At 40.7% G+C, this 13,968-nt stretch overlaps 1 protein-coding gene across 1 annotated transcript in view; it reads right to left on the reverse strand.

The window, feature by feature from the left end:
- Positions 1-2,559: 2,559 nt before the first annotated feature.
- LOC128696255 (fibrous sheath CABYR-binding protein-like) overlaps positions 2,560-13,968 on the reverse strand; it is a 71,885-nt gene continuing 60,476 nt past the window's right edge. The window contains exons 5-7 of the mRNA XM_053787395.1: positions 7,659-7,757; positions 6,621-6,719; positions 2,560-3,566 (exon numbers count right to left, since the gene is read on the reverse strand). Coding sequence (XP_053643370.1) covers positions 2,859-3,566; positions 6,621-6,719; positions 7,659-7,757 — 906 coding nt within the window. The 3' untranslated portion in view covers positions 2,560-2,858. The remainder of the gene's footprint in view (positions 3,567-6,620; positions 6,720-7,658; positions 7,758-13,968) is intronic.

Here is a 13,968-nt window from a genome sequence, read left to right on the forward strand (position 1 = left end):
GCATCACAGACTTTCATGGTAGAATTGTACATGTGATGTAATTGGTTTAGAAAACCGATAAGTTGAAGAATGAGACACTAAAGTTTCTCAAATATTGCATAAGTGTTTCATTCTTCAGAATTGCACATGCATTCTCTAGCCATTATTTCCTGTTTGTTTCTTAAAAAAAAATAGAATTCTTCGTGAACAGTTCATATCATATGAAGCTTCCAAATTTTGACACTTCGAACGAGAGGGGATTAGAGATGTTTTTTAACACTGAAAATTCTAATATGAATATTTGTAAGACAAGTGAGTAGCCACCAGTTTAACAGTCTTTATTATGCTACAATCCTGTTAAGTGTCTACAGTGGAGGAAGGAATTTTATTCGCAATTTTTTTTATTTCTTTACTAGTGTTCTGCTTTACTATCACTGACTATTTAACATAGCTGTAAGGCACATGAAGTTCCTCTTCAACGTCTCCAGAGAAAAAACACTACATTTCACACTAGAGTTCTGCGTGTATTGTTTTCATAAATATTTCATTGATAATTAGTTTGCAATTTACCGGTAAAAAAAATTTACTTCAGATGTCCATAAATCATATACTGAATTTAATGAACACGGATTTACTCTAAAAATTTTCAAATTAAAACAACGTTAAGTATGGGTTGTATTCAACGGTTCTGGTTGTTAGGCAAAGACGCCTATTGTCAAGGACCATAACATTGTATCAATCGCATCTGCTAGAAAAATGACAGGATGGATAATGAGAACCTTCAAAACTAGGGAGGCCAAGCCCATGATGACACTCTTCAGGTCACTTGTTCTATCTAGGCTGGAATATTGCTGCACTCTAACAGCACCTTTCAAGGCAGGTGAAATTGCCGACCTAGAAAATGTACAGAGAACTTTCACGGCGCGCATAACGGAGATAAAACACCTCAATTACTGGGAGCGCTTGAGGTTTCTAAACCTGTATTCCCTGGAACGCAGGAGGGAGAGATACATGATTATATACACCTGGAAAATCCTAGAGGGACTAGTACCGAACTTGCACACGAAAATCACTCACTACGAAAGCAAAAGACTTGGCAGACGATGCACCATCCCCCCAATGAAAAGCAGGGGTGTCACTAGCACGTTAAGAGACCATACAATAAGTGTCAGGGGCCCGAGACTGTTCAACTGCCTCCCAGCACACATAAGGGGGATTACCAACAGACCCCTGGCAGTCTTCAAGCTGGCACTGGACAAGCACCTAAAGTCAGTTCCTGATCAGCCGGGCTGTGGCTCGTACGTTGGTTTGCGTGCAGCCAGCAGCAACAGCCTGGTTGATCAGGCGCTGATCCACCAGGAGGCCTGGTCACAGACCGGGCCGCGGGGGCATTGACCCCCGAAATTCTCTCCAGGTAAACTCCAGGTCTCGTTATAATAAAAATGTTGCTTAGTTCTCCGTCACCATTTCAAAACAAAAGATCTGAACTGATTGTAGTCACTTCGAAAAACTAACATCGATCAATAATAATAATACGGTAATATTTTTTTCTAATCTAGTCGTGTTTCCTGCTAACCAAACCACTATTTATATCAATTATTTTTTATAACTTATTACCAGGTTAAGCATCAGTTTATGAGTGTCACATGCTAGTTTCAAATTTATCCGGTAGACACAATGTTAACCGGAGCACAACATCAGACCCTAAAAAGAAAAGAATTTTTTTTTTTTGAGAAGCTGCAGTGGAAAAAATATAGCTAACTTAATATCACGGGTCTAGTACCCTGGAAACAATGTAATCAGTGGAAGAGTAAGGCGTAGCCTGGCTAGGCTGTGGGTTTATGCTCTCAGGCTGGGTGGGGCCTTCAGCAATATCCGGCGTTCTCCGAATTATAGTAACTTCCATCTATACCTGCATCGTCCTCAGTGAAGTCCTTTACACCTCCCGATAGCTGTTAACACCAGTGTAGGTTGTAGTGACACCCCCAGTGCACGGTGGCTGGCAGGCTTCTCACCCACAACCATCACACTGCTGCAGTCATGATACAATATTATGCATTATATTTGTAAAAAAATATATAATAATGACAAGATAAAAAATTATTTGGTCAAAACTTTCCCCACATTCTGGCTAGAGTTGAACAGGCATGCACCGGGAGCCCAAATGAGGAACATTTTATGAAGATCGACTGAAATGTAACTTCTTCAGGTATCAGGATATTCCCTGCAACTCTGCTCAGCATTGAGCAACAAATATTCTAAGAGAGCTTGCGATCAAAAATGCAATTTTCTACATTGAATATCATTGATATATCAAACACACAACTACCGTTCGAAATGACTTACCTAACTATAGTAACCAGTTACCCAATGCAGGGGTACCCTGTAAAGAAGCAACAGTAGAATTTGTACTAGGCCTCTAGAATTTAGTTTACACTCTTCCAAAAGAGTAATCAGTTGCATTTATTACGTTTCCATATTTATACTCTGTCATCTATATAACGCACACACACACACACACATATTACAGATATTTAACACAAATTCCAAGTGAAGAGGAGCCAGGCTTAAGAGTAACACTCTAAGGAAAATTTCGAGATAACGTAATGAAGCGAGCTGAGAAATGCTGCCATCTAAGGTGTTTATTTACATCTCAGATGCCATCCACAGCAGAGCAACCAGGACAATAAGTGTAGAATTTGACATAAAAAGAAAGCATTGAAAGTATTAGGTTGAAGTGTTTACTAATATGCAGTAAGTTTTAACTGAATATCTTTTATAATAATCAGTATTAATCCTTCATATTACATTATGAATTCAGTTGAAGGGAAGTGCAGGAACCCGCCAGAGGGCGCCCTTATCCGAGGCGGGTATCATATTTATTCTGCACTCACCTCCCCGACTGGGCCCTCGTTTGTTTCAGCCTCGGCTGGTGCCTCTTCACCTGGTGCCTCTTCACCTGGTGCCTCTTCCGCGGCTACATCTTCTGCAGGGGCATCTACCGGTGCATCTTCTGCCGGTGCGTCTTCTGCCAGTGCATCTCCTGCTGGTGCATCTCCTGCTGGTGCATCTTCTGCTGGTGCGTCTTCTACTGGCGCGTCTTCAGCAGGAGCATCCTCCGGAGGCGCGTCTTCCTCTGGTGCATCTTCCGCTGGTGCATCTTCCGCTGGTGCGTCTTCAGCTGGTGCATCTTCAGCTGGTGCGCCTTCTGCTGGTGCGTCTTCTGCTGGTGCGTCTTCTGCTGCTGTATCTTCTAGCGGCCTATCACTTGCTGGTGCGTCATCTGCCGGTGCGTCTTCCACCATGGTGGGATCAGTAGTCTCCGCCACCTCCTCAGCACCATCACCTGCCTCTCTGGTCGAGTCAGTCTCTGGCTCCTTACCTTCTTTTTCAGTAGCAATGACATCCCCTACATTTTCTACTTCATTTCCACCTTCAATGCCTCCTTCCTCCTCGTTCTCTGCCTTCATATTCACGATGATAGTCTCGACATCAGTATGACCATTCCTGGTGGCCCATGTCAGCAGATCCAGACTCTCTGGGCTGTTCTTGACTGGGATCATCAATCCTTCGTATTTTGCATTGGCCTACAGAAAGGGGAGCGGAGAGAACGTTAGAAAATAAGAGAAAATGCAATAGATATATTTGGAAGTGAAAAGCGAAATGAAAAGACAAAGATACAAATATGTGAGTTAATGAGTGCAGGAAAATGTGAGGGGATTTGAAGGAGATTGCTAGGAGAAAACAGAGGAATTTGGACCAGCACAACCAGCATAAACCGAACCAACATGGTTTTAGAGCCGGACGATCATGTCTGTCACAGCTGCTGAACCACCTGACAGAATTACGGAGGCGTTGGAAGGAGACCAAAACGCAGATGTGATATACACAGATTATGCAAAGGCGTCTGGCAAATGCAATTATTAAGTGAGAGCGCTCAAAATAAGCGCCATAGGTATTACGGGGAAGGTAGGCAGATGGATTTTAGTTTCTAATACACAGTACACAACAAGTAGTAGTAGCAAACAGAGCAAAATTCAGCATCAGCTAGGTAAAAAGCTCAGTTCCCCAAGGCACTATCCTGGTACCTCTGCCCTCTGCTGTTTCTCACCCTCGTAGCAGACATAGATAAAAACACCCGTCACAGTTTTGTATCGTCATTTGCAGATGACACTAAAATAAGCATGAAAGTCACTACGGTAGAAGACACTGAAAAACTAGAGAGATATATAAGCAGTGTTTTCCAGTGGGCAGTGGAGAACAGCATGACGTTTAATGGTGATAAGTTTCAGCTGCTTAGGTACGGAAAGAATGAAGAACTCAAAAGGAACACTCAAGAGGAACACCAAATAGAACGAAAGGAACACGTGAAAGACTTGGGAATAATTATGCCAGCTGACCTTTCTTTCAAAGAACATAATAAGACAAAGCTCACGACAGCCAGGAGGATGACGTGGTTGGTACTGAGAACTTTCAAAACAAGGGAAATAATGCCAGTGGTGACAGTCTTCAAATCACTAGTGCTCCCTCATTTGGAATATTGCTCAGTGTTGACGGCCCCGTTCAAGGCAGGCGAAACATCAGAGCTGGAACAAATACAGAGATCGTTTAGAGCCAGTAAAGCATTTAAATTACTTGGAACGCCTTAAAGTCTTGAACTGTACTCACTGGAGCGGAGGAGAGAGAGATTCATAATATATACCTGGAAAGTACTCGAGGGCCTGGTCTCAAATCTGCACACTGCCATAACAACATGCTGGAGAGAGAGAGAGATATGGAAGGAAATGCAGGGGTGCGGTAGGCACAATAAGGGAACACTGTATCAACATTCGTGGCCCCAGACTATTCAACATCTTACCAAAAGATATCAGAAACACTACTGGAACAAGTGTAGAAGTCCTCTAGAGAAAACTGGACAAGTATCTTCACCAGGTAAACTCCAGGTGCCTAATCAACTAGTCTGTGATGGATATGTGGGGCAGCGGGCCTCTAGCAGCAACAGCGTGGTTGACCAGGCAAGAACCAAACGAGCCTGGCCGGGTTCCGAGAGTAGACTCTCGAAACTCATCAAAGGTATATACCCCACAATACCCCCCATCACATAATCCAGGGAACTTTCCGGTATCCACCAAGTTTCTCAAGAGATCCAACAGGATCCACCACTAACAACTTCCACAGGTGACACATCAGAACCTGCCAATGGAAAATTACCAATACCTACCACCTCTTCAGGAAAACATATCGGTATCTACTACCTCCACAGGAAAACTGATCAGTACCCACCACAACTTCGGAAAGGATTACCAGTGCCCACGATTTCCAAAGAAAGGCCATCCAGAGAGATGGCAATGCCCAAGAAATAGTAACTCCAGCTCTACTGGGATGAAACCTTTGAAGCTCCCGTAGCTAATGAACCTTTAGTATAATACTTGACTATATCCTCATTGCCCTACCGAAGTCTCCCAGCTCAGGCTGAGGGATTTCGGCACTATTACCTATTTTGTATGATGGAGGGAAGTATAATTACCTTTAGTTCCCACTATGTATTCATCATATATAATAGGTAGCAGCACACGACTATTGTATCTAATTTTGATAAATAAAAGGCTGATTAGTGCCCAATGACCAGAGTGAGGACAATTCTCCTCTGAAAGCAATTTGCATGGGGCCCCAAAATGTGCGCGAATACATTTTTAGATGGCAAATTGCTCTCAGAGCCCAATGAAGGTGTAAGTGGAGGAAACTCACAGAAAATTAAGTGAATGCCTTGAGCTAAGTTACCTTAGTAAAGTTTCAGTAAGTGTAACAAATTTTGTACTTGAAAATACACGTTTCTACTTAGTTACATATTAAACTAAGGTCAGTGTTGTCTAGAAATAGGAGTAATTGGTCACTAGACGCAGCGAGGAAAACATCTGTTAAACAGTCAGTGGGGTCAGGAGCTTGGACTCGACCCCTGCAACCTCAACTAGGTGAGTACATCCTTCCCTCTCTCTTTTAAACTAGAGTCGAACTCAAAGTACAGTGGACAATAGAATTATCCCTCAGAGGACATAGCGAATCTGACACCGGACGTAAGTGCCTTGACGAGGGCTACAAAGACTCAACCAATTTTCAGCAAAAGACAATCTCATTGGGATGGGAAGGAGGGCGGGAACAGGGACAGCATTGTAAGTATTGTTCAGCATATGCTGTAGCTTAAAGCAGGTTGCGTCATGACTTCTTCACCAACAGGTCTAGGCGTCATGACGTGGGGAAAACCTCCACACCCCCCTTGTGCACTGGATACATTATTTTTCTCTGTTAAGTCTAACAAGTGAAATAATAGACAATATCAAATTTTAAATTATACTTACTCATAAATCATAGTTAACTTTCATAGCCCCCTGCAATCAGTATGCAATCCTCGGAGGCAAATCACAGACCGCAGCTGTGTCCTGACTGCAGAATCTATCCACATTAGCATTAATATATTTCATATAGATTATAGATATATAATAGAGCAAAGGTTGCCAGGGCCAGCACAAACCAAAACCACAGCAGAACTTACTAACACCCTCCACCCTTCATCACCTCACCCAGGACAACCGTTGTCTCCCCAGGACATCCTCGCCTGTCCCTGGACACGCTAGGACACCCACCTGCAGAAGAGCGACGACGGCATCCGCATTATCAGCTCTGACCGCTATGACAAGTGGTGGCTCCATGTTGTTGGCTGTGGCGTCCACGTTTACACCAAGCTGTAGAGAGGCAGTTGTCATGTTGTTCTAGGATGTTGTTATGGGGATGCTGTTCTGGGAATGTTGTTCTAGGAATGCTGTTCTGGGTATGTTATGGGGATGTTGTTCTGGGTATGTTATGAGGATGCTGGTCTGAGAATGTTGTTCTGGGGACGCTGTCCTGGGAATGTTATTCTGGGCATGCTGTTCTGGGTATGAGGATGCTGGTCTGAGAATGTTGTTCTGGGGATGCTGTCCTGGGAATGTTGTTCCGGGGATGCTGTTCTGGGTATGTTATGAGGACGCTGTTCTGGGGATGCTGCTCTCATGATGCTTTTCTGTAGATGCTGTTCGGGAGATGATGTTCTAGGAATGCTGTTGTGGATGTTCTGCTAGGAGTGGTGTTGGGGGGAATGCTTTTCTATGGAGAAAAGCACTTTTGCTACGTTATTCTGATTTTATTATTTAAGACGATATTTTGGAGAAAAAAACACTTCTCAAATACTATTCAGGGGAGTTTTCTTTTGTACCTGTGATTACATTCTAATTATTTTCTTTGTTATGGGGAAGAAAACTTTGTCCGACGTTATTCTAAGGAGAATTTTATTCTAACTATTCCAAAGTTTTTTCCTTACTCTTGGGAAGATTAAAATTTCCTGAAGTAACTCTGAGAAGAAAAAATTTTTCTAGTGTTACTTTGGGGAGAAAAAAAAATGTTTAAGACGTTATTCTGCGGAGGAAATGTTTTAGTAACGTTGTTCTGGAGAAATGTTTTTGTGACTTTTTTGGGGGAGGTAATGTTTTAGTGATATTGCTTTTTGGAAGAATATTATGGATGCTGCTGGGGAAAGACTGTCATCAGTGAAGACCCTGATAGACAGCACTAATCCAATAGATAATAGAACTCGGATAATAGAACACGGATCGATATCAAGATTGAGACAGACAGTACAGACGTACCTCAATGAGCTTGGCGAGTGACTGGGCACACTTGTTCTTGATGGCGAGTTTGAGAGGAGTAGAGCGATCATGACTCACTATATCCAGCGGTGACCCATTCTGTGGAAAATAACCACTCAGCAAGATGAACACAGTGATGACAGCGATCAAAATATGTATATCACTATGATCGCAGTGAGCGCAGGGATCAAAGTATGCACAACGAAAATATTAAAGATAGTAAGATTTATATATATATATATATATATATATATATATATATATATATATATATATATATATATATATATATATATATATATATATATATATATATATATATATATATATATATATATATATATATATATATATATATATATATATATATATATATATATATATATATATATATATATATATATATATATATATAAATCTGCCGAATAGGCAGAACTTGCGATCTTGGCTTAAATAGCAACGCTCATCTTGCCATATAGGACAAGTGAAAATTTGTGTATGCAATAATTTCGCCAAAATCATTCTGAACCTAGCGAAAAAATTATATTTCACTGTGTTTGTTTAGTATTAAATTACTGTAAACAAATCTAAAATATATTTTGTTGGGTTAGGCTAAAATAAATTGCTCTTGTTATAATAAGGTTAGGTAAGTTTTCTAAGATTCTTTTGGTGCAAAATTAAAAATTTTCACATTAACATTAATAAAAAAATATATCTTTAAGCGTAGAGAAAATTTCAGAAAGGACTTAATTTTAAATGAGTCCTTGCTAATTGACCAGTTTTACATATTCGGCATGACATATATATTATTTTATTTTAACACATCGGCCGATTCCCACCAAGGCAGGGTGGCCCGAAAAAGAAAAACTTTCATCATCATTCACTCCATCACTGTCTTGCCAGATGGGTGCTTTACACTACAGTTATAAAACTGCAACATTAACACCCCTCCTTCAGAGTGTAGACACTGTACTTCCCATCTCCAGGACTCAAGTCCGGCCTGCCGGTTTCCCTGAATCCCTTCATAAATGTTACTTTGCTCACACTCCAACAGCACGTCAAGTATTAAAAACCATTTGTCTCCATTCACTCCTATCAAATACGCTCATGCAAGCTTGCTGGAAGTCCAAGCCCCTTGCACACAAAACCTCCTTTACCCCCTCCCTCGAACCCTTCCTAGGCCGACCCCTAACCCGCCTTCCATCCACTACAGATTTATACACTCTCAAAGTCATTCTGTTTTGCTCCATTCTCTCTACATGTCCGAGCCACCTCAATAACCCCTCCCCAGCCCTCTGGATAATAGTTTTGGTAATCCCACACCTTCTCCTAATTTCTGAACTACGAATTCTCTGCATTATATTCACACCACACATTACCCTCAGACATGGCATCTCCACTGCTTCCAGCCTTCTCCTCGTTGCAACATTCATCACCCATGCTTTACACTCATACAAGAGTGTTGGTACAACTATACTCTCATACATTCCCCTTTTTGCTTTCACGGACAAAGTTCTTTGTCTCCACAGACTCCTAAGTGCACCACTCACCCTTTTTCCCTCATCATTTCTGTGATTCACCTCATCCTTCATAGACCCATCTGCTGACACGTCCACTCCTAAATATCTGAATACATTCACCCCCTCCATACTCTCTCCCTCCAATCTGATATTCAATCTTTCGTCACCTAATCTTTTTGTTATCCTCATAACCTTACTCTTTCCTATATTCCTATATATATTTTCTTCTTTTACATGCCCTACCAAATCCATCCACCAACCTCTGCAACTTCTCTTCAGAATCTCCCAAAAGCACCGTGTCATCAGCAAAGAGCAATTGTGTTTGATTCTTTACCTTTTAAGTCCACACCTCTCGCCAAGACCCTAGCATTCACTTCTTTTACAACCCCATCTATAAATAAATTGAACAGCCACGGTGACATCACACATCCTCATCTAAGGCTTACTTTTACTGGGAAATAATCTCCCTCTCTCCTACATACTCTAACCTGAGCCTCACTATCCTCGTAAAAACTCTTCACTGCTTTCAGTAACCTACCTCCTATACCATACACATGTAACATCTGCCACACTGCACTCCTATCCACCCTGTCATATGCTTTTTCTAAATCCATAAATGCCACAAAAACCTCTTTACCCTTATCTAAATACTGTTCACCTATATGCTTCACTGTAAATACTTGGTCTACACACTCCCTACCTTTCCTAAGGCCTCTTTGTTCATCTGCTATCCTACTCTCTGTCTTACTCTTAATTCTTTCAATAATAACTCTACCATACACTTTACCAGGTATACTCATAAGAACATAAGAACATAAGAATGGAGGAACACTGCAGAAGCCCTACTGGCCCATGCGAGGAAGGTCCTTATCAAAACGACCTATACCTAAAGCTACTCAAGAAATAACTCCCGTACCCAATGACACCAATCAAACCCAGCCCCTCCCACTCATATATTTGTCCAATCTCTTCTTAAAGCTACCCAAGGTCCTAGCCTCTATCACCCCACTGGGAAGACTGTTCCACGCATCTACAACTCTGTTAGAAAACCAGTACTTACCTATGTCCTTTCTAAATCTAAATTTATCCAACTTAAATCCATTATTTCTGGTTCTTACCTGGTTCGACACCCTCAGCACTTTATTAATATCTCCCTTTTTTATGCCTGTCATCCACTTATACACTTCAATGATATCTCCCCTCATTCTACGCCTCTCCAGAGAGTGGAGATTTAAGGCTTTAAGTCTATCTTCATACGGGAGGTTCCTTACACAGTAAATCATTTTAGTCATTCTTCTCTGTATGTTCTCTAATGAGTCTATATCCATCCTGTAGTAAGGGGACCAAAACTGAGCAGCATAATCTAAATGAGGCCTCACTAGTGAGGTATAGAGCTGTAAAATAACTTTTGGACTTCTGTTACTTATACTTCTTGAGATAAATCCAAGTAATCTGTTGGCCTTGTTGCGCACACTAAGGCACTGCTGTCTTGGCTTTAGATTTCTGCTTACCATAACTCCCAAGTCTTTTACACATTCTGTATGATCAAGCTCTACTTCACCTAGATTATAGCTTCGAGGGTTATTTTCATTACCAAGGGCTAGTACCTTACACTTATCCACATTGAACTTCATCTGCCATTTTTCAGACCAAGACATTAATTTGTCCAAATCCTCCTGGAGTTCATTACTATCCTCCTCAGAGTGAATTGTACGGCCTATCTTTGTATCATCGGCAAACTTACTCAAGTCACTCGTAATCCCTTCATCAAGGTCATTAATGTAAATTATGAACAAGAGAGGGCCTAAAACTGATCCTTGTGGAATGCCACTAGTGACTAATCCCCATTCAGATTTCACTCCATTAATGGTAACTCTCTGCTTTCTATTGGTAAGCCATGCCTCTATCCATGCTAGAACTTTACCTGCTATACCATGAGCTGCCACTTTTCTTAAGAGTCTCTTGTGAGGTACTCTGTCGAAGGCTTTACTAAAATCCAAATAAACAATATCATATTCTTTATCACTGCCAACTGCCTCAAATGTTCTATTGAAGAACGTCAGTAAATTTGTCAGGCAGGAACGACCTCTCGTGAATCCATGCTGAGATTCATTTATCAAGTTATGCTCTTCAAGGTGACTTCTAATAATGTCAGCTATAATTGATTCTAATAACTTGCCCACTATAGATGTCAGGCTTATTGGACGGTAATTTGAAGGAGTGGACTTATCCCCTGATTTGAATATAGGAACCACATTAGCCATCTTCCACAACTCTGGCACAACACCGGTAAGGATGGACGCATTAAACACAATCGTTAATGGCTGACTAAGCTCCATCTTGCATTCCTTAAGTACCCTGCAAAACAGCTCATCGGGTCCCGGGGACTTATTTTACTTCAGTTTGTCTATCTGTTTAATAACCATGTCCCTCGTGACAGTAATATTAGTTAATTTAAATTCATCAGGAGCTAAATAATTGTTAATTACTGGAATCTCATTTACATCTTCCTGTGTAAAAATTGACAAAAAATAGTCATTAAATAAGGGACACATTTCCAGTTCGTTATCCGTCAGCTGTCCATTCCCAATGTTCAGAGGTCCTACTTTTTTCTTCAACTTCGTCCTATACACTTGAAAGAACCCCTCTGGATTAGTCTTTGATTCATTAGCAACTCTAATTTCATAGTCACGTTTAGCCTTTCTAATCACCTTTTTTACTTCTCTTTTAAGCTGAACATATTGGTCAGTAAGGTTAACCTCTCCTCTTCTGATGCGCCTATAAATTTCCCTTTTCTCCCCTAATAGATGCTTTAGCCTCCTGTTAATCCATTTGGGATCGTTATTATTAGACCTAATTTCTCTCTGGGGAATGTATATACTCTGGGCATGGTGTACATTATTAAGAAAAAAATCATAAAAGCAGATCCCTTCATAATCATAAGTATGATCATCGTCAATAAAATCATTAGCTAGATAACCCCAATCAAGATCAAACAGGCGTTCCCTAAGTCCATTATAATAAGTCAACAGACTTATTCCCCTATAATTTTTGCACTCTCTTTTATCCCCTTTGCCTTTATACAAAGGAACTATGCATGCTCTCTGTCAATCCCTAGGTACCTTACCCTCTTCCATACATTTATTAAGTAATAGCACCAACCACTCCAAAACTATATCCCCTCCTGCTTTTAACATTTCTATCTTTATCACATCAATCCCAGCTGTCTTATCCCCTTTCATTCTACCCACTGCCTCACGAACTTCCCCCACACTCACAACTGGCTCTTCCTCACTTCTAGAAGTTGTTATTCCTCCTTGCCCTATACACGAAATCACAGCTTCCCTATCTTCATCAACATTTAACAATTCCTCAAAATATTCCCTCCATCTTCCCAATACCTCTAACTCTTCATTTAATAACTCTCCTCTCCTATTTTTAACTGTCAAATCCATTTGTTCTCTAGGCTTCCTCAACTTACTAATCTCACTCCAAAACTTTTTCTTATTTTAAAAATTTTTTTTTGATAATATCTCACCCACTCTCTCATATGCTCTCTTTTTACATTGCTTTACCACTCTCTTAACATCTCTTTTTCTCTCCATATACTCTTCCCTCCTTGTATCACTTCTACTTTGTAAAAACCTCTCATATGCTAACTTTTTCTCCCTTACTACTCTCTTTACATCATCATTCCACCAATCGCTCTTCTTCCCTCCTGCACCCACTTTCTTGTAACCACAAACTTCTGCTGAACACTAACACTACATTCTCAAACCTACCCCATACATCTTCGACCCCATTGCCTATACTCTCACTAGCCCATCTATCCTCCAATAGTTGTTTATATCTTACCCTAACTGCCTCCTCTTTTAGTTTATACACCTTCACCTCTCTCTTACTTGCTGCTTCTATTTTCCTTGTATCCCATCTACCTTTTATTCTCACTGTAGCTACAACTAGAAAGTGATCTGATATATCTGTGGCCCCTCTATAAACATGTACATGCTGAAGTCTACTCAACAGTCTTTTATCTACCAATACGTAGTCCAACAAACTACTGTCATTATGCCCTACATCATGTATATATAAAGTAAAAGGACACAAGTGCAACTAATGTGACATTTTTATTGTGGCAACGTTTCGCTCTCCAGGAGCTTTGTCAAGCCGTTACAAACAGTACATGGACACAGAGGGTATATATAGGCTCAGAGTGAGGTGCAATACTAGTGGTAGTAGTAGCAGTAGTAGTGATATAAGTTGTAGTAGTAGTAGTAGTAATACAATATGTTAGAACAATTAACTCGTACATGAGTAAAAGGATATAAAAGCTATTACTTGGGTAACATAAAAAATAGGTTAGACAAATATTTCTATTGGAGGCTGGATAGAGAAGGCCTGTTTCAATGTTCATTCTCTGTAATGTGCTTTCTGTAGTATTAACAGAAGAGACTATGTGATGGCAGGGTTTACTCTTTTCAGGAGGATTCTTGCTAAGACTTCAGAGATGGTGAAGCTGCCTTTGTTTTGTTTAACTGTATTAGAAACAGCTATTAGTGAAGATTCAAGGCACTTGCGTCTGGGGAAATTAGTTTCTTTGATTATTAATTGGGCGCCCCTGAATTTCATGAGATGATTGGTGGAATTTCGATGTTGTACACAGGCGTTGTTCAAGTTATCGTTCCTACATGCGTAAATGTGTTCATTGAGGCGGGTGTCGAGGTTTCTTGCTGTTTCACCTACATAAATCTTGTCGCAGCCTCCACATGGTATATTGTAAACCCCTGCAT

Source organism: Cherax quadricarinatus, chromosome 39 (assembly GCF_038502225.1).
Source record: "Cherax quadricarinatus isolate ZL_2023a chromosome 39, ASM3850222v1, whole genome shotgun sequence".
Lineage (NCBI taxonomy): Eukaryota > Metazoa > Arthropoda > Malacostraca > Decapoda > Parastacidae > Cherax > Cherax quadricarinatus.